Raw genomic sequence first — 25,727 nt, forward strand, 5'->3', positions numbered from 1 at the left:
TCGCCGCCGCAGCACTTGTCCCTGTCGCCGAATCCGGTGTTGGCGCGATTGTCGCCGTAGCTGGGTTCTCGAGGGCCACCGCATCGGGTGCGGACGCACCCACCGCCGCCGCGTCAGACGTGGCTGCATCCGGCACTGGTGCATTCGCCGCCGCCACATCGCGTGCGGCTGCGCCCGACACCGGTGCCTCAGCCGCTGCCACCTCGGGTGCGGCTGCGCCCGACACCGGTGCCTCCGCCGCCGCCACATCGGGTGCGGCTGCGCCCGACACCAGCGCCTCAGTCGCCGCCACCTCGGGTGCGGCTGTGCCCGACACCGGTGCCTCAGCCGCCGCCACCTCGGGTGCGGCTGCGCCCGACACCAGCGCCTCAGCCGCCGCCACATCGGGTGCGACTGCGCCCGACACCGGCGCCTCAGCCGCCGCCGCGTTGGGCGCAGCAGCGCCTGACATCGGCGCACCAGCCACCGACGTATCGGGCGCCACTGGGCTTCCGGAAGCCGCCGCACCTACGGTCTCCGTACCCGTCGTTGCACCCACCGTCGTCACCGAGGCCACTGACGCCTGGACCCCCGCTGACGAACCAGCGGCAGTGGAAGAACTGCTCGGGCGTGGAGCCCTGGCAACAAAGAGAAGGAGCCTTCAGCACAAAGCGGAGCACCGAGAATAAGGGGTGTGGCCAAAATAACACTAACCTTGAGGCGATGGGTCTCCAGCGTCCGCGGAGGCCCGACGACTGCTTCTGCTGCTGCCGCTGCTCCTGTGGTTGCTCCTGCTGCTGTTGCTGTTGCTCCCGTGGCTGCCGCTGCTGCTGTTGCTGCCGAGGGGAGGTGTCTCTCGGCGGTGATGGTGGCGGCGCGTCCACCCCGGAGGTCCCGCGATGGCCGGGGGCCCGGGAGCTGCCCTGGCCCGCGTCCTCGGCGGACCTCTGGCGCTTCGCGGCGGCCTCCCCAACTAGGGTTCCGTCGTCCCGCTGCAACCTGCGCCAGCCCGCATCTCCCGACGACGCACCGGAGCTGCTCCGAGTCTGGCTGGGACCGCTCGTGGCGGCGCTGCCAGCCACGGCCTGCTTGCCCTTCGCAATGGGGCCGGACCCCGCGATGCTCGACACGGCTTGATCCCCGGACACACCAGGGATCCGGATCCCATGATTCGGGTCACCTCCGGTCTGGCGTGCGGCCAGCCCGCCGTCGTCGAGAGTTAGCAGGGTGGCCAGCACCGCGGTCCTCAGGCGTGAGTCCTCGCAGAGGGGCACGACACCCTGGGGAAGGATCAGGTGCTCCGGGATGAAGGCATCCCCCGTCACCGCCCGTACCAGGACCTCCAAGGCTTCCTGGGTCAGGTCACTCCCCTCTCCGCGGTGGGTCCTGCTGAAGTCGTTGAGGCCGGTGAAGCTCCAAGCAGGGCGCGGCCGCTGCTTCAGGGCGGCGATCTGGCGCTTCAGGAAATCTCCGAGCACGTGCAGCGAGGTGAGACCGCTCTCTGCCAGCGACCTGATCTTGCCCAGCACGGAGTCGAACTCCGGCTGCAGGGACGGCTTGGCCCTTCAGGATGCTCGGTCGGAGGCGGGTCCCTCGGTCGGCAGGGCGAGGCGCTCATTGGCTTCGGTGGTGGCGATCACCCAATCCTTGCGCCACTCCTCCCACTTCCCGCCAGTAAGGCCGGGAATGTAAGGCATCAGCAGGTCGCTCCTCGTCTGGAAATAATACGCCCCCACCTCATCCTTCGCCCTCCCGGACTTCACCAGTATGAAGAAGTAGTGGAAGAGGATGACGCAGGGCCGCACTCCCACGAACATCTCGCACAAATGGACGTAGATGGACGTCAGGAGGAGGGAGTGGGGCGTAAGGTGCTGAAGTTGGAGGCCGAAGTCTTCCAGCAGCAACAGCAAGAACGAAGAGATCGGCAGCCCCACGCAGGTGGAAATGTGTGAAGTGAATAGCACAAATTCCCCGGCGCGGAGGTTGCCAAGGGGAACTGAGCCTGCTCGGACCCCCAGCCAGTCTCCTACGGGCTCCACCCTAGCAAATGGCACACTGTGCTCAGCTCCTCCTCGGTCTGGAATCGACGGGGGTGGCCGAGGGACGCCATCACGTTGTGGGGGTGTAGAGCAATCTACGCAGATGAGCAAGGGGGGAGGAGGCTCGAAGGCAAAGGGGCGCAAAGGTTGGAAGGAAGAAGGCGAATGCAGAAAAGTCACCGCGGTCTGCGGTTCGTTCCTTTATAAAGCCTGACTCAACCAGCGCGCCCTGGAACCGTCGCTAGAACTCAAGCGACGCCCGCACCTGGTGTTAACCGCCCAATCCATGACAAAGGGGCCCGGGCCCACCTGTCAGGGAGGGCGGGTAGCCGCAAAGGTGTGAAAAGGAGGGATATGAACCGACGTCTGCGCGCGAAGCGAGGCGGGAGCCGGGCTGACGTGCGTGCATTAAGCGCTGGCGTGACCGGGCTCTTCGGGAACTGCGCTGGTGGTAAATACCCCGTTTACTCCAGCCGCAACAATGCCGAGCGTCGCACGCATGACTATGTGTACCACTGTGCGTGGGGACCACGAGTCAATAAGTCGTTGCGATGTGATGAGACAACAAAAAACTCGATGGACGGTCAAAGCCGGACAAGACTCCTGCAGTAAGAGGCTTCAAGTTATGCAAAGACAAATCGCAGTAGTGGCCCCACCTACGGGTTCGCCACCTCTCCCGAGCTGGGCCCGGGGGCCACTGTCGGTACCCTGTAGGAGGGATACCCACTCCTACTGCAGAAAGGCTGGACCCGCATGGTCATCCGCGACTAATGCCATAAGGGGCGGAGCAGCCGGGTCCCACCGGTTGGGCCCTTACCTCACCGTGCCTACGGCCCCGGATCCGCTCCCCGCCTGGGGACGGGTCCGGAGACGCCACATGTCCCTGGGGAAGGGAAGCTATGAGCTAACAGCCGAGGCCTCGGACCCCCCCATAAGGGTCTGAGACCTCCCACGTCCGTCCGGACCACCCACGCGGTAGAACCAACATACCACCCGGGGGGTCCGGAGCCGCCACGTGTCCCGCAGGTGCGGACACAGGCTCGAGCGCGAGACTTCCGCTGGAAGGCTCGCCCACCCATCGCATTCAATGCGGGTGGTTCAGGCGTGCTCTGCCGCCGTGGCAGCCCTTGACAGGCCTCATTGTGGACCGCGTATTACCGAGGTGCACAGTGCAGCCGCCTGTGCCGCACCCGCGCAGAACCCCTCTGCCGCATTAATTGGATACGATGGCATGGCACTTTTCCATCATGCCGGCTACGCCGCAAGCTACGCGGCCCGTTCAGCTACGTGGTAGGCGACGCCGCTAGCTACGCCTGGCGCCGCTCCGACAAGACAGCGCTTGGACATGCAGAACGGGGGATCCCTGGAGCAGGCAAGAAAATCCAGGAGTATGATCCCCTTCACCTGCAACGCCATAATATATGAACAGTATGTTACTGTTACTGCATCGGTTGGGCCCACATGTCGGGGACCCAACGGCCATGTACGCGCCTCCCTTGAGATATAAAAGGGTAGCGCTCGCTATACACCACAGGAGAAAAATAGCACACTCGGACACTCGCTGGACTCAGCTCCAAGCTCTTCTAAACCCAAGCAATACAACACACAGTGGACGTAGGGTATTACGCTCCGGCGGCCCAAACCACTCTAAACCTGCGGTGTTCATTGCGTTCTTGAGCAAGATCAAACTAGTCGCTAGCTAACCCCCGAGTACTCTCCCTCTGGACTGAGGCGGGTGCATTCTGCCACCCGGCTGTGGTTGAGTGCAAGCGTTGGCAAGATCTCCAAGCTTTTGAGGCAGAGCTCATCCTCAGCAACGGCGACGAGAAGGTGAAGAGAGGCATGGCGGCACCTACGCCGCATGCCACAGCACCAAGACGATGATGCCCTCGGTGCGGTGGCGCACGGCAGCGGCGCCTACTGTGCGTCGCCACAGCGACACCTCAGAGCCGGCGCGGCGGCGCGCAGTGGAAACAAACGTTGTGCATCACCCTACAATACCTCTGCGTCGGCTCAATGTTTTCTCTCAAGCGACCACCAGGGTTCCCCTGCGGCGGCATGGCGTCGGCTCAAGGCTTTCTCTCAATATGAAGCCTGGAGCCGACCGCTGTGGCCCGGGGGAAGTCGACCGTCGTCTCCTCCCTCGCCAGGACCGAGTCTCTCTCGGTGCTGCTGCAGACAGGACCCCGCCACCAGGTGCGGGGGCCCAACGCCAGCACCAAGGTCGAGCCGGCGAACGACCACCCTTCTCCACGCTTTGTGCTCATCCAAATGAGCACCCAGCTCATGACGAGCGGTCATCGGGCTGGCTTCCGGCGACAGACGGAGACGGCTGGGCCACTCCCATTCAAAGCCAAAGAATTTGTCCTCATGCTATCTGAACATGGGACAATTCTTGTGCTGGGAAGAGCCCTGCGAGCTCCCGAGGTGATACTGGATGATGTTGTACAAGCACACCTAGGATGCCTTCGCCTCCGACGATCATGAAGAACCCCCAAGGTGGCTGTTCCACTTCGGCCGGGGAGTGCATGCCTTACGAATGGCAGCGACTGTAGGTTATCACTAGATAGGATTAAGTGTGTTTCTCCTTTGTAATGATTCGGTGCCTACGTGTGGTCCAGAGCGGTAAAGGTCCGCCCTTGTAAACCCGACCTCTGACTTCATCGCACAAACAGGCAACACCAGCAAGTGGTCCAGAGCGGTAGAGGTCCTCCCTCGTAATCCCGACCTCTGATGTACACCACGAATCAAGGAATGAAGGAGATTTGCTTTCTCAGTCCTATCTTTACATTAACCTGATAGCGCTTGTCGGTTCAGCGTGCATGTTTTCTTCCTTACATACGGAGTCTTTTCTTTTATCGCTAACAATCCAAATTGAGTTGTTGGCTTGTGGTCAGGTAGGGACACCCCTTCTAGCTGGAATGCAGTTTGGACCTCTAGGGACCTGCTCAGGAGAAGTGGTACCCGTATCCTGGGGTAGAGAAGCTCTGCGTAGCTTAGCCTGGTAATGTACCATAAGCCTACGTACTTCACTGCCCTGTTACGAGTCCCCTAATATCCGAGACTGCTATCCCAAGAGGTCCCGGGCTCCCTTCTAGTATAAGGCCTGGTTTCCTACACCTTGCTGCAAGGTCCGGTGGCGTAATTCATGGGATCATCAACAACGCTCCAAGTCCACTCCGGTGGCACACTCCGGCGGAGACCGCTCGCCACGGTCGCTCCAAGTCCACTCCGGTGGCCCGCTCCGGCGGAGACCGCTCGCCACGGTCGTTCCAAGTCCACTCCGGTGGCCCGCTCCGGCGAAGACCGCTCGCCACGATCGTTCTAAGTCCACTCCGGTGGCCCGCTCCGGTGGAGACCGCTCACCACGGTCGCCCAAGTCCACTCCGGTGGCCCGCTCCGGCGGAGACCGCTCGCTACGGTCGCCCCAAGTCCACTCCGGTGGCCCGCTCCGACGGAGACCGCTCGCCACGGTCGCCCAAGTCCACTCCGGTGGCCCGCTCCAGCGGAGAACGCTCGCCACGGTCGCTCCAAGTCCACTCTGGTGGCCCGCTCCGGCGGAGACCGCTCGCCACGGTCGCCTAGAGCCAGGTCCGGGGAAGTAGTGCTTGCTCCCTGGGCAGTTCAAGGTCCGTGCAGCCGCTTAGCTCGGTTCCGTACCCTAAGCCTGCACCTTCGCCGCCCTACGAAGAGCGTGCTCTAGTACCTGAACCTGGCAACAAGTGCTACGGCCTTAAAGGGGGTCCGAAGCACCCGTTCTCGACATGAGCATACCGACACAGCCAAGTTGCATGGAAACACATCATGGTGGTGGCCCCACCCGCGGGTTCGTACCTCTCCCGAGGTGGGCCCGGGGGCCACTGTCGGTACCCCAGGACTGGGGTACCCCCTCTTGCTGTGTCTAGGCAAGAGCCTCGTAGTTATCCTTAACTACGCCCTGACGGTCGAGCAGCCGGACCCCTGTGGTCCTGAGCCCTGCTCTCCCGGCAAACGGCCCCGGACCCGCTCCCCGCTTGGGGAGGGTCCGGTGATGCCACGTATCCCGGAGGAGATAACCCTCAGCCAAAACAGCTGTGGCCCCCGGACCTCCCAGGGAGTCCCGGACCCCTGCCGGCTCCGGACCCCATATACTATCCGGACCCCTCAGCAGGGAGGAACCGACACCCTGCTTGGGGCTGGTCCGGAGCCGCCACGTGTCAGTAGGCACGGCCACGCGCGCGGGACCGCGAGGCTTCCCCTGGAAGACTCACCTACCAGCTGCATTCAATACGGTAGGCGGAACAGAGCCCGAGGCAGTTTGTGCTCGGTTGCACTGTTAGTCGCGTGCTACCAAGGCGCACAGTGCGGTCGCTAGCGCCGCCCACGCCGCGTATGTCAGTCTACAATGCCAGTTGGACATGACGGCTCGGTTTCGCCCATTATGACGCCTGCACGGTAGCCTCAACAGACTACGCCGCAAGCTACACTACCTCAACGGGCGCCTCGCCGATGGGACAGAAGAAGACCCCCTCGGTCAGAGAGTCTGCAAGACGATGAAGCGTATCTGGCAAGAGATGCTCCATCGTTGTACCACCATTAGTATCTATCTAGTATAGTATACCTCATTGTTGGGCCCACCTGTCGGGGTCCAACACCTGTATACGCGTCCTCCTTGCTCTATAAAAGGGAGACGCCCGTTAAAGAAGGACTCAGGCCAGGAGGAGGAGGAAGCCTGACTGGACAGAGGATAGACTCATTCACACTAAGAGCAATACATCACACAGTGGACGTAGGGTATTACGCTCCGGCGGCCCGAACCACTCTAAACATGCGGTGTTCTCGCGTTCTTGCCCCCAAGCTAGATCGGCCTAATCGCTTCGCACTTCCCCGAGTACTTCCCCTCGGGGAATAGGCGGGTGCGTTCCGCCACCCGGCTGTAGGTACCCCCAAAAGCCCACGACAGTGTCGTTGGGTGGATGCTTTGCTTTGGCACCATGTGCTTGGGAGGATGTTTTAATTTGTCGCCATGTTGCTACTTGGATGGATACTTTACCATGACTAGTCGCGGCGGGTGCTTTGCCGCCATTTCTTCTACTGTAGATGTCTTGCCGCAGTGGTTCGAGCTTGCTCTCTCTAGGCATCTTTGGCGATGGTGTATCCCCTTTTGCAGGTTCAGTTCTTAAGTAGCCTTTGTTAGGGTGATTGTGTTAGGTGTGTCCTCCCTTCCTTTCATGCTGCTTCTTCTTGTTCTGGTTGTGGTTGCGGCTTCTGTCGTTGTCGGCTATGTGTTGATTGTACCTTTCTTCAGTGTTTCTCTTTCTTGGTCCTTTGTGTTCTTGTGTTAGCCAAGCCTGTTTGGCTGCATCAAGATTCTATAAACTGATTTATTATTAATGAAATACGTGCTAAGGCACAATTGCTAAAAATAATATGCTACCTTGACAGATAATATTTATAAAAATAAATTATTTCAAATAACAAGAGTTACATATTAAGATAGTTGGTTTGGCGATGACTAGTAACATAAATTTTTACTTTAGTTCTCCTGTAATCACATATATATGATGTTTAGACAGCTAATTTAACATGCATGTAGTTGATTTTTCTGTTTGAAATATTGTCTAAAAGCGATAGGAGGTAGTAGTCTTTAACTCTATGGATCTTTTTTTTGCTATTTATTGTCAACTTTAACAAAGTTTGGCTTAGGACAAATCCAAGAATGGTTATATCTCTGTGTAGAGGGAGTGAGCAAGCGTGGTGACTTGACACCGAACTAATGAAGAAAGAGAAGAAACTATTTCATCTAGATGAAACTGCCTTTCCAGCACTTTTATATATCACATGTCCATGCACCTTCTGTCCAAGACAACAACGATATTCTGAGGCGTTTAATTTCGATGCCTGAAGAACCAGTTAGGTGTTTACATAGCAGCTGGAGTGAGACAAGTTCTGGCAGAGCTCCCTCTTCAACTTCAGGGAGGGCAGGGTTCTGATTTCGCACAAGAAAACATAGGCGTCGCAGGCTTTGGTATGTCCCACCTTTAATAACAAAACCAACAATCTCATCGGCAATCAGTTTGAGATAAAACAAGAATGGCATTGCACTAATCACAAACAAAAGATCCACAGAAAAAGTGGCAGACGAAAGGCACAGTTCAGTGAGTCCTGAAAGCATGCCAACAAATCCAGGATATGTTGATAAGCTGCCATGCAGTTTCAGTGAGCTGAGGTAATATGTTTCCTGTAAAGATGTGTTATGAGGACACAGGTCTTGCATTGCATTCAATGATCCTCCGGGCACTCCTTGAAAATCAATTGACAGGGAGCGAGCATCTCCGGCACCCATGGGAGTTTTGATGTACTGCCCAATGGCCTTTACCAGTTCAGCATTCAAGTGGTTATTGTCTCCCACATCATCAGTGGACTGGCACCATATTTTCACCTTTTTCAGGTTCTTCATATGCACCATGAGTTGCAGAAATCCTTGACTGTGGCTCCCATCGCCAACAAATCCTGCTAGTGTCTCCAGTTTGCTTTTTCTGAACAGGTCCTCGAGTCCTCCATTTTTAGACTGTCTCTCCAGATTACTACTTGATGTCCAGTCTTGATCCGAAAGCTTAAACTTTCCAATCAGATTAGTTAAACAAGGAAGCCCGATGACTTCCACTGGAAGCACATTTACCACCGTTTTGCTCAGAACGAGTGTCTCCAACAATTTGAGCTTTGCAATTTCCTTCGGAAGATTTTTTACATTGCGACCGAGGCTCAGGTATCTCAGATTCCACAGCTTGCATATTTTCCTGACATGACTATCATTCACGTCAGTGCATTCTTCGAGATCCAAGACCCTTATCAGTTTATACTTGGCAAAATCAGAAATAGCACTACCTGCATTCCCATGAACTGTCAGAGACCGAACACGAGATAAGTCCGTCTTCAAGGTCATTGTGGACTTTGTGTCATTAGCATCACCATGGACAAAGAGGTGGCGAACTATTTGGCTACTTGGAGCGTGAGAGCACATGATGAATTTCTCACACATGGCCCTGTGCAGCAGGAACTCATGCATGATGCCATGGGTTTTACACATCTTAACTTCTGCATTTTTTCTTGTTTTGACAGGCAGGACTATATTCCGGTCTATGAGAGTTTTGAAATTTCCATTTGCAACACTCTGTTCACTCAGTGTAATGTCTTCGCTTCGTGCATATCCTTCAGCTAGCCACCGCCTGATTATGACATTCTTTCTGAGAGGACGATCATTAGGGAATATACCAAGATATAGCAAACAGGTCCTGACATCGAGGTCAGACAGACTGGTGTAACTATCCATAAGCACATCACGGAGCCTTGCGAAGTTGGGCTCACCATCTTCTCGTTCAAGATAAGAACCCAGCTTGCTGCATAATTCTGAGCAGAATTGCCCTGTAGGTTCATCTTCACCACTTAACTGTCTGGCCACACTGACAAGAGCAAGTGGAAGACCGCCACATTTCTTCAGTAGTGTTTCCGAACCCTGGTCCCTGCACCAACTCAGCTGTACATCTTCCGCCAAGAGCAATTGTCATAGAGTCTTTCATTCCAAGAGTTCTCATTTTGTACACACAACCGTTAGCATTGCTGCGTCTATTAGCTGTGGCACGAAAGGTTGTGGTCACTACAATTCTGGGTGTGTTTAGATCCCAACCCGTAAACGCAAAAAAGCCGTAAACGCATTAAAGTGAAAAGGAATCTTGCTAATTTGAAGTACTAAACGAAGTCTATTTACAAAACTTTTTGTATGGTTGGGCTGTAAATCGCGAGACGCATCTAATGAGCCTACTTAATCCATGATTTGCAACAGTGATGTTACAGTAACCATCCGCTAATTATTGATTAATCATGGATTAATTAGCATCATTAGATTCGTCTCGCGATTTACAACCCATCTGTGCAAAAAGTTTTGTAAATAGACTTCATTTAGTATTTTAAATTGAGAGTTTACACCTTTTTGCGTTTTTGCAAAAAGAACTAAACAGGGCCTCTGCTACCTTGTCTATTTTCTTCAAAGGCTGATGTTATAGTATCCCATTGCTCCTCCTCGATGTCGTCAATGTCATCAATAACAATCAAATACCTAGCAAAAAGAAAATCATTAGTTCTGCGACTTTAGTTTACAAGAGCGCTGCAACCCAACTAGTGCACTGAAAACCACGTAAATATGATGTTTTCGGAGCTTATTATTGGACTTCAAGGAATGATGTTTTTGCAGACACAATATGCTTTTACCTTTCCAAAGAGCGAATCTTAATCAAATGCATATTCTCGGCTGTATGAAGACACTAGTAATTGTAGGAATCGTTTATTTGTCATGATTGCAGACTAAACATAATTGGGGTTGGGGGCTAAAGTTTCCTTGAAGGAAAGGAAGATTGAATTGAAACATCTTGACACATCTAGTAGTATGTAACACCCCAGGTGTTAATCACCTGTAATTAAGGTTAATCCCGCGATTAGCATAATCATTAACATTAAACTTGCATGAACAAAAATTTCTAAATAAAATTTTTGCTAGCGATTTAACCTATGTGATGAGAAAATTTCTTTTAAAATGATTTGTAATAAAGGTTGAGCCATTTTCAAAAAATCAAACTCGACTCAATCTAAATTTTATCTCTTTGGATTTAGTTTGGGCCCGGATAGTCCGGACCTGCTCGGACACTCCGGGAATTTGCCCGGATACTCTGGACCTTCCCGGCCTTATCTATTCTCTGGGCTCTTCTCTCTCTCTCTCTCTCTATATATATATATATATATATATATCATTTCTTTCCTCCTCCTGCTCGAGCCAAGCTGAGCTCGCCTCCGACGGCGCCCCGGCCACCTCCGGCCGCCGTTCGTCGATTCCTTTCACGAGAGCCTCCCCAACCATGTCCCGCACCTCCACGAGCCTCGCTCGAGCTTCCTCCGGCCGAAATCGACGGCTCTACCGCCGACCGCCATGGGAGCGCCGCCCGAGCTCCGCCCCTTCGCGTCGATCCGCTTCTCCGGCCCTCCTCTGCCCAAATCGACCGTATAAATGGGTTCGTGGTGAGCTCCTCCACCTTCCCCGGCCCTTTCTCCGCTGCTCCGTGCGCCGCGCGCGCCGCTGCACCCCGTGGCATGCACAGTAGTTTGCCCTTTTGTTAGGTTTACCCGGATACTCTGGGTAAATGCCGGCGCGTGTCGCGAGGATGGCCGGCGGCGGTGGCGACACGTGTGGCGCGCCGAAGCAGAGCAGGGAAGAGGAGAGGATGAGGCTGACGGGTGGGCCCGGGCGAGGAAAATGAAAGAAACAAGTTTGAAATTCGAAACGAAGGTGTTCCCGCGCTCCAAAATTCACCAAATTTTTACATGAGATAGATAAAATCACCAAGAACACAATGCATCAAGAATCACTCGAAAAGATTTTGTAATTTGATCGCAACAAAAAGAACAAAGAGACTACTTTTGAAATTTCCTTGAATTTTGTGACTCTATTCAAAGGTCATAAAATCCTACAAAAATATTTTAAATCAACATTTGAATCTAGTATTTAAATAAAATTTTTGGGGGCCAAGTTGCATAGCAAAATTTGAACTTTCTTAACAAGCACATATTCAAACATAAAAAAAAATAATCAAACATATGCAAACATGTGCACATGATGCTTCATTATGCTTTGATAATGCTCATGATGTTGTTAACTAAATGTTAAGCATGTTTTTACATTTGGGGTCGTGACGCTCTGCTCCCAAATCAAGCCACCAAGCAGGGCCGTCCCGACAAAAATGGAGGCCCTGTACAAATGTCTAGAGTGGGGCCTACTTACTTGACTAGCAAAACATAACATAAAATTAACGTGTACATTATAATATGAAATAGCATCAGGAAACAACAAGTCAAGTCGTCGAGTGGGGCCTATTTAATCTTCAATTTTTTTCTTTCTTTTACGCTTTTGAGAACCCGAATCATATTTTCTAGACCGATTTGTAGAAGACATGATTTGATCTTGAGACAATAAACACCTAGATCAACTGATGCACACATATACAAAACATCAATCAATTATCGATTCATTCATAAATCATAATCATCATTTATCCATTAAACAAAAGAAGTATAATGACTTGTGGTTGTGGAAGACTAGCATTAGTAGCAGTAACCAGCAAGTAGCAGTGACTTACTGTTGTTGAAGTTCAGGTTCAGGCAATCAACACGTAGAGGTAGAGCCTGCAGGCGTGCGGACTGCGGAGTCAGCCAGTCAAGTCGTCGAGATGGTGTGCCGTCGTTGCGTCGCGGCGATGCCCTATTAGGCTATTACCCTACGGCCTGCGCTGCGGAGCCGCCGGCGGCCGGCCATAATCGCGACGATGTGCGAACTGCGTGATCGAAGGCGAGACGTGCGCTGCGGCCACAGAAAAGGCAAATCGAGCACTAGCAACAAGGAAACATAGGCTGATTGCCTAATTCTAATAGGCCTAATGAGCTGTTGCCCGAGAATTTGGGGCCCCTTGGAATTGGGGGCCCTGTTCGGTCGAACCTGCTGCACACCCACAGGGACGGGCCTGCCACCAAGTATCAACTACGCCGATCTCCTTTCCTCCGCGTATCCATGTTTCCTCCAAATGCAACGCAGCACAAGACCAACGCACGTGCAACCAGAGGTCCAGAGCTCCAATCGTGTCTTGGTCGTGGTTCCTGAGCAGAGGGTGAGGAGAGATGCTGGGAGATGATGGCCGGTAGCACAAGGCGCCCAAGCGAATTAAGCCGGCGGCCGGGAGAGCACTGCAACGTCGAGGTCGGCGGGATTGCCCTTGGGCGGCACCTTGGCGTCGTGGTACGGGCTCGGGTTTGCCAGGTTTAGGGATGGCACCCGCGGGTGCGGGTGCGGGTTTGGCGAAAACCCGCCCGCAGACAAACCCGCGGGATTGGAAAAAACCCGTCCGCGAGCAAACCCGCAGGTGCATTTTTGCACCCGCACCCGCACCCGCGGATTTCGGGCGGATTTCGGGTGCCCGCGGGTATAACAACAGATATAATAAAAATATACAAATTCATCAATTTAAACAGTCAAATAACACATTTCTATAAGTAATAAGAGCAAACTAGCAACAAATACATTAGTTCAAATTAATAAGGACAAACTAACAATAAATTCATAAGTTATGTGCTCATTTTGTAGTTGGGATGGACCTTATCTAAATAGGTTGGGTTGTGGGTTTTTTTTCCCGGACAGATGCGGGTCCACCCGAGGGTGGAATCTCAAATCCGCACCCGCACACGCAATATACGGGTGCGGATGCGGATCCACCCACGGGTGAAATATCAGACCCGCACCCGGATCCATCGAGTTTAAAATCCGCGGATACCCGCGGATACGGGTGGAATGGCCATCCCTGGCCAGGTTCGGGAGCGACACGGTCTCGCCCAGCCCGGCGCCGCGCTACACGAGGAGAGCCGCCGTGTGGTCCTCGACCACGGCGACGAGGCCTGGCAGAGCGGGTGCGGCGACGGCTTGGAGCCCCGTTGCCAGCTACGGGTGAACCACCGGCAAGGAGGAAGAAGACGGCGCAGCAGCACGAAAGGATAATATAGGGGCAGTAGCGTCTTTTCCTGTCCTTCGTCCGTGCTGGCTGGCGGACGTGGATTGCCACATCAGCAGAAATGGCAAAAGTTAGTCTAACATTCTCTCACCAGTGACAAAAATGTAGGTGCCATTCTAAATCTGCCATTTGAAGAGGTGGCATTCGCAACGATGGCAAAAAGTTAAATATCCCTAGAAAAATACCTCTTATCCTTAGGTATTTGGTGAGCGAGGATTCGGAGTATCGCTGCCCCGGGAGAAGCAGCTGGTGTACGTTCTCCAGAATCCCGACGGCTTCGCCGTCCTCCGGCGAGTGCACGGCGACCCAAGCGCGACAAGGGAATGCATCGACGACAGGTGCGGTGTGATAGACTGCCCTGGCGAGGGTAGTTTTCCCCATGCCACCAAATCCAACGACGGCGATAACCCTGGGTTGGCCCTCCACTTGGTCCAGGTCCAGGAGCGCGAGGAGCTCCTCCATAGGCTTGTCCATGCCCACGGGGCGGCACGCCGCCTGGACCCGGGGATCTGGCCCTCAGGAGGCTTGAGCACCCGGGCGCTCGCCTCCTGCACGCGCTTCTTGAGCCTCTTGATCTCCCCCGCGAACCGGTGGCAGGTGCGGAGCGTGCGCACCCTGTGCGCGGCGCGGCGGAGCCACGACGCGCCCTCCGGCCTGCCGCCGGTGACGCGGTGCACGAACCGCTCGATGCAGTCCTCCACGTCGTGCGTCAAGGCACGCATCTCCCTGCTGTAGGCCCGCGCGACGGCGCTGCGGCGGGCGCCCCTCGAGCCGGTGAGCTCGTCGTCCACGGCGGCGGCGAGCATGCGGAGGTCCTGCAGCAGGGACTCGCTCTCGGGCTCCAGGTCCTTCAGCATCTTGTATGCCTGCCCCAAGCCGAGAGCTTCGAAGAGCCTCCCCATGACGTTGTTCAAGACAGCGGCCGCCGCCGCTTGCTCCAGTGGTAGCACCATGGTCAGTGATACTTCTTCTTTTGCTCATAGCTCAAGAACATGGGTTTTTTTAAGTTTTTATCATTATAAGGAAGGGCACTCACTCGTTTAACACTCTTAAAAAAGCTCCTACAGATTTAACACTATTATAGCTGTAGTTCCTATATTTTTACCACTTTGGCTGATGTGGCACGCCACAGAGGAATGACACATTGGCGCATAGTCAGCAGCGCTCCGCGAAATGTTTTTCCTACTCTCTTCTCCCCCTCAGACAGTCCCACAGATTCTCTCACTGTCAGGTGGGGTCCATTTGTCAGTTTTATCTCCTACCTCCGGTTCCTACCCTTCCCTGCACCCGCGCCTACCAGGGCCTCCTCCTCGGCGCCGGCGCCGCCGCGGGCTCCCCCCAAGAAGCAGAACAAGTGGCTCCGCGGAAACAAGGTAAGTTGGTGCCTGCACTGCATTGCCCCCGATTCATCTTCCTTGTGCTTGGTTTCTACCTCCGATGCCTCGGCGACGCGATGTTCCTTCCATCACATCACCGTGATTATGACGCATGCATCTTGTTTCAAGAACCAGTTCTGATTCATCGGATCGTTTGCGGCTCAAATGGTTTCACTGTGGTGGAGGCAAATAAAAGATCCAATCTTATGCCCTCATGCCGATGCCATTGGGGAATGGAATTTGGCTTTTGGGGCTCGGGAGGAGCACCACCCACCGAATCCTCCTACTAGCATTAGCCAACTAACCATGCGCTTGGCGCGATTAGGAAGAGGAAGGGGAACAGTGCCTGGCGCTCGGCTCCGGCGGCCCCAGCGGCAGTGCAGTCGCGGAGCGACGCGGTGAGCCGGCTGCAGGGTCGGCCGCAACGCACGCCCGCCACGGGCGGTGCCGCATCGCGTCGGGGCGGGGCGGCGTGGTGCAGGCGAGCCGAGGCGAGTGGCGGACAGCAGGCGCGCTGCGGTGCAGTGGCCCCTTCAATCAACCTGACACCCGGCGGCGCCGGCGCCGAGGAGTCGGGCTGGGCAAAAAAACCCGAGAACCGAGAACCGAACCGAAGTTACCGAGAACCGATACCGAAGGAACCGGAACCGAAGAAATTCGGTTCCTGTTCGGTTCCATGATCTAAGGAACCGAAGTTCCTCGGGATATTCGGTATTTGGTCTCGGTTCTCCCGAAGAACCGAAATTCAGCCCATTAGCTAGGCCCAATGTAAGTTCGGCCCAAGTAAAACCCTAGTATCATCCGTTCCCCAGTTCCCAACCCTAACGTCACGCACGCGAGTACGCGACCCATCCCACTATCGCAGATTCACAGGCTCCCAGCTCCTCCCACTCTCCCAGGCGGACACCCCCGGCGGCGGCGCCCCCCACCTGACCTCCCCCCCCCGGCCGCCCGGCGCGGCGACGCCCCCCCCAAGGCCCCAAGCCCCCAACCCCCGTCCGGCGTGCGGCGTCCGCGGTCGGCCACGGGCCACCCACCGCGACGCGCGACGGCCCGGACCGAGACCCTGCGGCCTGCGCTGCGCAAATCACCAGGCGACCGAGGCACCGAGCGACCCGACCCAGGCGGCCAGGCGGCGACCGAGCGAGCGCCCGCCGACGCCAGGCCCCGCAAGACCGCCAGCGCAGCAGCGCCCGCCCCAGTGCTGCCCCGGCGACTCCGCAGATCCGCGCGCCGCCGCACGGGAGGACAGATCGGCGCTCCGCAGGTGCGTCTCCTTCCACGGCGTGCGGATCTGACTGGTTACTTTATCTTACACTCAGTAGCTGCGTAGTTCTTGTTCCTTACGGAGTACCGTGTAGTAATTGTGCTCGAAGAATCAATAGGATCGTGTATAATTTGGTGATTTTAGGGTAGTAATTTTGGGTACTTTGTTAAGTGGTCGTGGGGTGGAGAAACCTTTACCAGTTTACTTCATTAACTTCCGTTTGTTCCTTCTCCAGCAGACTCTGTGCCTGTAATACCGCCAGCGCCCGCCCCAGTGCCCCGGCGAGGCCAGGTCCTGCTTGAAGTCCACAACGGCTACATCAATTGCATCTTGCAATGTAAGTGCCTCACTGATTTTAGATGTGAGCAACTAGGGATTTGTAGTGGTGATAACTGATAATTTGTATATTTTTGCTAGATGTCTGAGGAGGATTTGCAGCAAGAGGTGAGTAATTGGACAGAGATGCATGCTGGGCCCGAAGGGAACATAAAGGATGACGAGGCCGATGGTGCTGCAGAGAAGGATATCATTGATCTAGAAGCTGAAGAGGGGAAGAAGAGAAAGCAGATCGCATCCAGATCAGAAATGTGGGATCACTACACCAAAATTTTTGATGAAGGTCAGTTGGTCAAGGCACAACGCAAGTATTGCAGCAGTCAAATTGCAGCACATCCGGTTCTAAATGGTACATCTGGTATGCGTAAACATTATAATGCTTGCAAGAGTAATCCTCATGTAGAGTCTAAACAAGGTATTTTGTCAATAACTCAAGGCACTAGTGTTGGTACTTGGAAGTTTGATCCTGAATTGCTTAGGTCTGCTTTTGCTGAAATGATCATAGAAGATGAGGAACCATTTGCTAAAGGTGAAAAATCTGGTTTTAGGAAGTTCATGTCTGTTGCTTGCCCTAGGTTCACTTTGCCATCTAGAAGGACATGCACTAGGGACTGTGTGCAATTGTACTTTGAGCAGAAAGCAAAATTGAAAATTTTCTTTCAAGAACAATGCAATAGAGTTTGCCTCACAACCGATGGTTGGACATCACAGCAACAAGAGAGTTATATGACTATGACAGCTCACTTTATTGACAAAGATTGGTGCTTGCATAAAAAGATAATTAGTTTTTTCAAGGTAAAAGGCAAAAAGGGAGATGATATTGGGAAACACTTGCATAAAGTCTTACTTGAATGGGGGGTAGACAAAGTAATGACAGTAACGGTAGATAATGCAAGTGCAAATGATAGTGGTGTTTCTTATTTGAGAAGACAAATGAATAGTTTGAAAACTAGCATAGCAGAGGGCAAGTACCTTCACATGAGATGTGCTGCACATATACTTAACTTGATTGTCCAAGATGGTTTGAAAGAAGTAGACCAATCTATCAAGCGTGTGCGGGCTGCGGTTAAATTCATTAGGGGTGGTACATCAAGATTGGAAAAATTTAAAGAGATTGCTCAATGGGAGAAAGTGGACAGCAAAGCATTCTTAAACCTTGATGTGTGCACTAGATGGAATTCCACATATGATATGCTAAAAGCTGCTTGCACATATGAAAAGGTGTTTGCAAGGTATCCAGAGGAAGATCCATACTATACAATTGAGTTGCTTAGTGACATTAAGCCCGGTGTTCCTGGTCCAGGAGTTCCTGATGAGCATGACTTTGATAATGCAAAAAAACTAGCTGAGTTTTTAGGGCATTTTGCTGATGTTACAAACCGTGTTTCAACATCGTTAAGTGTGACTGATCATACTTATTTTCATGAGATTGGAGAGGTCAATGAATTGGTGAAAGAATGGATGAGTAGTTCTGATTTTATGCAGCAAGAAATGGGGTTAAGAATGAAAGACAAGTATGACAAGTATTGGGGGCATTGGCATGACAATTTAGAGTTGCAAAGTGAGAAGGGAAAGGGAAAAGAAAAGGAGAAGGAAAATATTAATTTGCTGATTTTTATTGTTGTTGTACTTGATCCTAGATACAAGCTTTCACAATATACAGAAATTGCAATAGATGAGATGTATGGTGACGGTGTTGGATAGAAAGTTTGGGCTGCAATTACCAAATGTTTGCATGAACTTTTTGAAGAATATAGGAACAATAATTCTTTTTCAAGTGAAGTGCAGTCCCAACCAAGTGATTCGCCCCCATCTAAGCAAGGTGGAGAGAGTGCTAGAAAGTTGAGGACTAGAATTGCTAAGAAGATGAAGCTAGCTAGTGGAACAGCAGGGACATGCAGCAAAGGGCAACAGGACTGAACTTGATAGATACTTGGCTGAAGAGTGTGAAGAAGATACAAAAAAGTTTGATATTCTTGCTTGGTGGAAGGGGCAGTCTACTAGATTTCCCATATTGTCCACAATGGCTCGTGATGTGCTCGCCATACCAATTTCCACAGTTGCTAGTGAATCTGCCTTTAGCACATCTGGGAGGATTCTAGATGATTTTAGGACTTCACTAACTCCATTTATGGTTGAAGCTCTTGTTTGCACTCAAGATTGGCTTAGAAGAGCAACTCCTATCAATATTGAAGAAAATACAGAAGAGTTGGCCAAACTAGAAGAAGGTAGCTCTATTTTACCATTTGTTTTCTGTTTTCCATTTTCAACAATTATTTAATGTATCCTTTGTTTGCTGTTTTCTATTTGTAGAAATTATTCAAGAATTCAAGGACAAGGCCATTGTTGATGCACATGCTGCGCCGTCACAAATCCAAGGCAGCAAAAAAAAGATGGTTACATCCACCAACATCAGCTCACAGCCAAGCAAAAGCTCACAGCCAAGCAAAAGCTCCAAGAACAAGAGCTTATCTAAAGATAAATGACCATGTGAGTTAAATAAATGTATATCATTTCTTCGATTCATATACTCATCATCAATTCTATTTTTTCTTACTCGTTTCAGTTTGCAAATAATATTTCAGCTTGTGATTGTGAAGGACTGACTGAACTACTGAAGTCTGAAGGTGCTGGTTCTTGGTGCTTGCTGGACTGCTGGTGCTTGGTGCTTGCTGAGTTGCTGTGTAATGCTGGACTGCTGGTGCTTGCTTAGTTGCTGTGTAATGCTTGATTGCTTGCTACTGAGTTGGTCATTTGAATTTGAGACAACAAAAACATCTATGTGTTGTACTGTAATGCTACTATAATGCTACCGTTGCTTTTGCTTGTTTGAATTGATGTAATGTTGCTACTATAATGCTACTGTTGCTTGTTTGAATTGATGTTTGGATTGGTGCTAAAATTAGAGGAGGTGCTGTCAAAATTTGCTATTGAATGAGCTGTTGTTGATGCATCTCGAAACTTCGGTTCCTTCGGTAAGTACCGGAACCGAACCGAACTACCCGAAACCGAAGTTGCTCGGTTCCTGCCTCTAAAAAGAACCGATCGGTACCTATTATCTAGGAACCGAAGTTCTGTAGGAACCGAGGAACCGAACCGAATGCCCAGCCCGACCGAGGAGGAGGCCCTGGTAGGCGAGGGTGCAGGGAAGGGGCAGGAACTGGAGGTAGGAGATGAAACTGACAAAGGACCCCACCTGACAGGGAGAGGATCTGTGGGACCCAGCTGTCGGAGGGGGACAAGAGAGGAGCTGGTTAGGGGTAGGAAGGACATTTCGCCTGACTGTGCGCCAACGTGTCATGCCTCTGTGGCATGCCACATCAGCCAAAGTGGTAAAAATGTAGGAGCTGCACCTACAGTAGTGCTAAATCTGTAGGAGCTCTTTTAAAAGTGCTAAACGAGAGTGTCCTTCCTTATAATAGTAAAAATGTAAAAAAACCCCAAGAACATCTTTGATGTTTTTGAAGAAGGGGGCTATTGGCACGGATCTGCGAGAGGACACGACGTCGACGACTAATTTTCTTCCTAGTGCACTGAGTGTATTTATTATCCGAGTGTATATATTTATTACTCAGAGGTTGACTACATGTCCATCCTAACTAATCATCCATATTTTCTCCTCAACATAAAAATTTAGATTGAATGCGTTGCTGTGTAATCCCTCCATTCCAAAATAACTAAATAAGTATTTGTTTAGCATTCAAATTTAATCCCAGGAATAGTATTCTTTTAGATTTAAGAGAAATAATTAAAGCAATATCAAATACCAAGAAAAAATTACATAAACAAAGGTTTAGAGCCAGTCAAATGTTTAAACAGATGCTACTTTTGTGGTTATAATGCATTTGTATTTATTGAGGATCTAGGGGACCAAATAAACAATATGATTTTCAATCACAACTGCTATAGCTAATTAGTGGTAATATGATCATTTCTCACTACTAGTAATATGTCTAAAATTTTCTAAACAAATACTTATTTTAGAATGGAGGGAGTACAGCTCAATATGGTGTAACATTGGTCACTACTTTAATAATGTTATTGAAGCTGATCGCTATTTTAACGTTTAAAATAAGATCCGTGAAGGTGAATATTGAAGTGTATTGTAAATATTTTTTAGTATTTTTCTTGATTATACAGTACAATTCAGATACTCACATCACACGCATACTATCTCTATGAATGCACGCATTCAAACCATGCCTCTATGAGTATCTTCAAAGACTGAGAGTATGTACTATGGTTAGATGGCTGCAGTCTGTATGTGTCTGAATGGCACGCAGATGATAGGGCTACAATGGTGTGTCTGTATGTATGTATGCAAGCTATTAAATACATGGCTAGACACATAAAACATGGTGATCAAACATGTGAAAGAGATCTTTGTGTATTGTTTTCTGGCATACATAAAAAAATCATTTGTGGATGCAAATAAATCACATAGATATTTTAAGAGATGATAGTATATTTATATGCAAATAAATCATTTGTGCCCAAAAGAATCTAGTATATTTATTTCAACAAATAGAATACATGATAGTATTTGAATATAGTTCAATTGCATCATGAGAACTAATTTTCCCTATTCCCTTTGCGCAGCCATATGTGCTCCACTAAATCTGCAGGTCCACTAAAAAGGAAATGAAAAGCGGTATTTGGATTTGACTCAAAGATTAGAATTTTATTTTGAATTTAAGTATAGAAATGTCGTACTATCAAAAGACTTTGATCTGCAGATTTTTGATTTGGAACTAGTGCTCAAGAGAACCTATACAAATACTTGTGAGCCATAAAAACCACTCAATAATGTTTTCTTGAGAGTGTCTTTGCCAAACCCGGCCCATAGTCTCCGGATCTCCGTCTGGAATGTCCGGACACTATGTCCGAAGTATCCGGGTCGACGACCGGATGTCCGAACGTTTGTCCAGAGTATCCGGACGTATGCCCGGAGTCTTTGGGATCCTCTGTATCTGGCGACGGACAGGACGGCGGCGGCCATGGCGCCACGGCAGCAACACTCGCATTCCCGACAATCTAGAGGAGAACACGAGGAGTTAGCGGAAGCATACACATCCTTAAGTTATGGAGATCCCATCTTCGAGGTTATTTCGAAGGAACGGGAGCAGGAATGTAGAGCTCAGCTATCCACTAGCCATGGCGGTCGGGGGCAGCTTTGGGCTTGCCGGCCATGAAGTTCCAGGGCGTGGCGGCCGGAATCGTGCGCGCCTGGGCAAAAATCATGGCCGGCGCGAGCGGCGGCACCACGGCCAGGAGCGGGCGGCAAGAAGCGGCACTCTGCGCGTCCCTCCGCACGCCGATGCAGCGGAGCGAAACAGCTCGTCGTCGGTCAGTGCCTTCCCGACATGCGCGCCTAGGAGCGTGCCCACAAACGGAATGGCGCCCCAAATTGAAGCAGCCCACACTGGATCTCTTGTTGCCGTCTGTGAGTCGCAACCGAGCATACAACGGGCAAGCTCAGGTCGATTTGCCATTGGAGCACGAGCCGGTGCCGTCACTGGATAAACCATGTTGGATTTGATGAAAAAAACAGATATAAACAGCTTAATTAATGCCATTGTACATACTGAGCCAGCAAATCCTCGAGTTTGACGAAATCATCACACAACATTTATACCGCCAATTCATGCTATTGATCCTCTTGGACCAAATCCAGACCACTGCGTGTCATCCAGTTGTCGTGTCGTTTGATCATTGTTTCTCTTCGCCTCCTCTAGCTCCATACCATCTGTGTCCGAGCTTGTGCCTGCTTAAGGTCCATGATGTTCCCGCCACCATCCCTGCCTCAATTGAGCTCCACACCAGCATCCTCTCTCACCTTCCAGCCATTGACATGGCGGCATGACTAAGTTTCTACAGAGGCCGATCGCTCCCGCTTCTCACCTTCCATCCTTCTCTGCAACTCCGTCCAAGGCTCCCTTCTGGCCTGCTGCCCTATGCAACTTGGTCTGAAGCTCGCTCCTGGAGATGAAAGGTAAGATGACCGAGTTTGGAAATCCACACTTTCTAACTTTACAAAACTGGATAAATTACACTCTAGAATGACTTAAAATGGTTTATGAAGTGGTTTTTTCTGATTTAGCTTCCCTTTCTCTCATTTACATATGGTCCCCTCCTATCATTACCCACCTCTTGTCTTCTCACTTTCTCTCCCTTCTTGACGGATAGCCACCGAAGGTCTTGTTGGTGGCGGGAGGACTCATAGGCGGAAGTGGGTTAGGTGCAGGAGCGGGTGGTGGACGTGGTCTTGGTGATGGCAGGGGCTTCGAGGCAGATACGGTGTTGGAGCTGGTGGTGGTGGCGGCGGATTTGGTGGCAGCAGGGGAGTAGGAGCCATCAGAGGATTCGGTGTGGGTGGTGGCGCTTCTTTTGAAATAGAAGCTGGTGTAGGAAGCAAAGTTGGTGGTGGTTCGGGACTTGGAAGCGGCGGCGGAGGAGGACTTGGTGGTGGCAGTGGATTAGAAGGTGGTGCTGCGGGTGGGTTTGGTGCTGGAGGTGACAAATCTGATCCTCGGCATGTACTTGCGCTGTCTCACCGGCGACCGTCCCAAGAGCTGGCTGTGTGGGCTGCCGTGGGCCGAATATTGCTACAATATCCCCTTTCCGATAGCACTCAAGATGACACCGTTCAAAGTGGTGTACGGCCGGGACTTACCTTCCATCACGCCGTACCAACCAGGGGTCGCCAAGGTGCTTGCAGTGGATCATCAGCTTTAGGATCGCGATGAGTTCATTGCGGACATCCGGGACCTGATGCACGCCCAGGAGATCATGAAGACTCAGTACGACGGCAAGCACTGCTACGTTAAGTTTGTGGTGGGGGATTGGGTGTGGCTTCACCTGCACCAGCGCCTCGCTGCAGCCATCACCAACAAGTTGGCGGGCATGTTCACCCCGAGGTTCTACAGGCCGTTCAAGGTGGAGGAATGTGTCAGGCCGCTCGCCTATTGTCTAGCGTTGTCGCCTCGTGTGCGTATTCACCACGTCTTCCACATGGTGTTCTTGAAGAAGTTTGTCGGCGAACCACCGATTGACATCGTGCAATTGCCTCCCATCAAACATGGACGTGTTCTACAGCTGATGCTACCTTTTTCGTGAACGTGCCTGAGCACGTATTTCATTAAGAGGAAAGCAATACGACCAATATAAACTTTAATAGATAGAGGCTATTAAGGTAGATACAAACACCACTCCGCAAGTGGCGGACAACCTCGCAACAAACATGAACACTAAGAACAATAGAGGAGGAGACTCACCCAAACCTACAAACCTAGCCACAACCAAACAACTGAACCTGCTTAAGAAAACTACAACATAAAGGGTGCAAAGATTGATAGCACAACAGAGGTGGCAAAGCATACACCCAACCAGCAAACCATGGCGGCAAAGCATCCGTCCGAGGTGATTCCCAACCAACATTACAGCTACGGCAAAGCATCCGCCAGAGTAGAACGGAGGCAAAGCATCTGCCAGTGAAGAGAGGGGCAGCAAAACATCTGCCAGACGATGACCGACATAGCCCGAACGATGTAGATGTAACCGAGCGAAGGCAGGCGTAGAAGCGGAAACTCTCCGAAGAAAGCAAACGAACACCACCACCAGAGCTTTCAGGATGATGCCTCAAGGAAGGGAGCGATGCCATAGGCGCCATCGTCGTTCGACCACCATGGTCAAGGTTTTCAACTATAGACCTCACCGGAGATGAGGGAAGGGGGAAAGATGATGCCTTCAACAAGGCTAGCGGCACCCGAGAGTGTCGCCGTCATCTGCCCACGAGCGGACCTAAGGCTTTCACCTCCACCCAAATCCCTCCCCAAAGTCGATGCCACCACGAAACCGAAGAGCCCTCCATTTGGCACCCCACCATGGCAGGCCACCAAGGCAGGGCAGCCAGCGAGGGCAAAGCTAGCCGCCTACGGTGTGTTTGGAAGGGTGGCTGTGGCCAGCCCGGCTCAGCGACCAGGCCATTGCCATGGCAACGGGCCACCCATCCTTGTTTGGCGCAGTGACCCAACCCGGCCTGGGCGCTCCCAGGTGTTTTTTGGGTAGCACCTGGGAGCCGGGATGGCAGCCCAACCACCACCAACTGCCAGTTCGGGGTAGTGTTTGGCGCCGAGCCAGGCTGGGCAACCACACCAGTTCTCACACAACAACACATTGCCATTGCCATGAACAAATATAATCAAACAATAGCACAATGTTTATATATGGAATTAATGATGACAAGTACAATACCACAGGTACTTGTGGACAAATTTCCACAATGTTTATATATAGAATCAATGATGACAAGTACAATAGCACAATGTTTATATATGGAATAAAACATTATTTCTAACAGATTTACATCATTCATTAGTAAGAGCATCTCCAAGAGTTGATCATTTCTACCAAGGTTTTCACCGTCACAATTCAGTCATAATACCAAGGTTCATGGTCACAGGTGACAATTCACAATCACAATACCAAGGTTCACGGTCACAATACCATGGTTCACAGTCACAATTCACAGTCACAATACCAAGGTTCACAGTCACAATCACAATAGGTGCATGCTCACGGTTACGGTTTGTGATTCAAACAAAGCACCGATTGCAATTGTGATTCAATGATTATTTTTGCATCATAGGCTCAGCATCACTTCTAAGGTCATACAGGAAAGGGTTAGGATCTAAGTTAGGCTCAGTTTTAGGTTCATCCCTCACTCTCTTGAGAGTAGGAACAACAACAGATACCATGGAAACTATCATCCCAGTAGCTTGCCTGACCATCAAGGCACATCATAAAGATACATCTACATGCATGTTAATTCAAAGAACATCTAAATTTCAGCATGGAAATGTAAGCTTTAAACAAAATATTGTGCACGCCTGCTTGATTGAACAAGCCTCCCACTGCAGCATGGACAACATCATCGACCACAGCAAATCCATAAAGCAGCGAAACTAAAAACATCGGGTTAATCACAACAACTGAACCCCAGCAGCATGCCAACAAAGAAAGGAGGAGGATTGGGGGTCGATTTCACCTTGGGGTGCTCGGAGGAGGCAAAGGAACCTGAAGAACAGGAAGAAGAGGAAGCAGATCCGGCCCGCACCAAACCTAGGTGAACACCATCACCGAGGAAGAA

General features: G+C 51.4%; 1 protein-coding gene across 2 annotated transcripts; it reads left to right on the forward strand.

Moving 5' to 3' along the window:
- The first annotated feature begins 18,491 nt into the window (after window positions 1-18,491).
- On the forward strand, window positions 18,492-19,213 carry LOC120701414 (zinc finger BED domain-containing protein RICESLEEPER 3-like). Of its 2 annotated transcripts, XR_005686092.1 has the most exons (3): window positions 18,492-18,807; window positions 18,893-19,069; window positions 19,165-19,213. XR_005686092.1 is itself a non-coding variant. In XM_039985467.1 (2 exons), the coding sequence occupies exons 1-2, from the start codon at window positions 18,603-18,605 to the stop codon at window positions 19,063-19,065; spliced, it is 378 nt and encodes a 125-aa protein (XP_039841401.1). In that variant the 5' UTR covers window positions 18,492-18,602; the 3' UTR covers window positions 19,066-19,093. The 2 variants fall into 2 exon arrangements, 1 of the variants encoding a protein (XP_039841401.1); XM_039985467.1 differs by lacking the exon at window positions 19,165-19,213 and having other exon boundaries at window positions 18,893-19,093.
- Window positions 19,214-25,727: the final 6,514 nt, after the last annotated feature.

The sequence above is a fragment of the Panicum virgatum genome, chromosome 3K, assembly GCF_016808335.1.
Source record: "Panicum virgatum strain AP13 chromosome 3K, P.virgatum_v5, whole genome shotgun sequence".
Taxonomy (NCBI): domain Eukaryota; kingdom Viridiplantae; phylum Streptophyta; class Magnoliopsida; order Poales; family Poaceae; genus Panicum; species Panicum virgatum.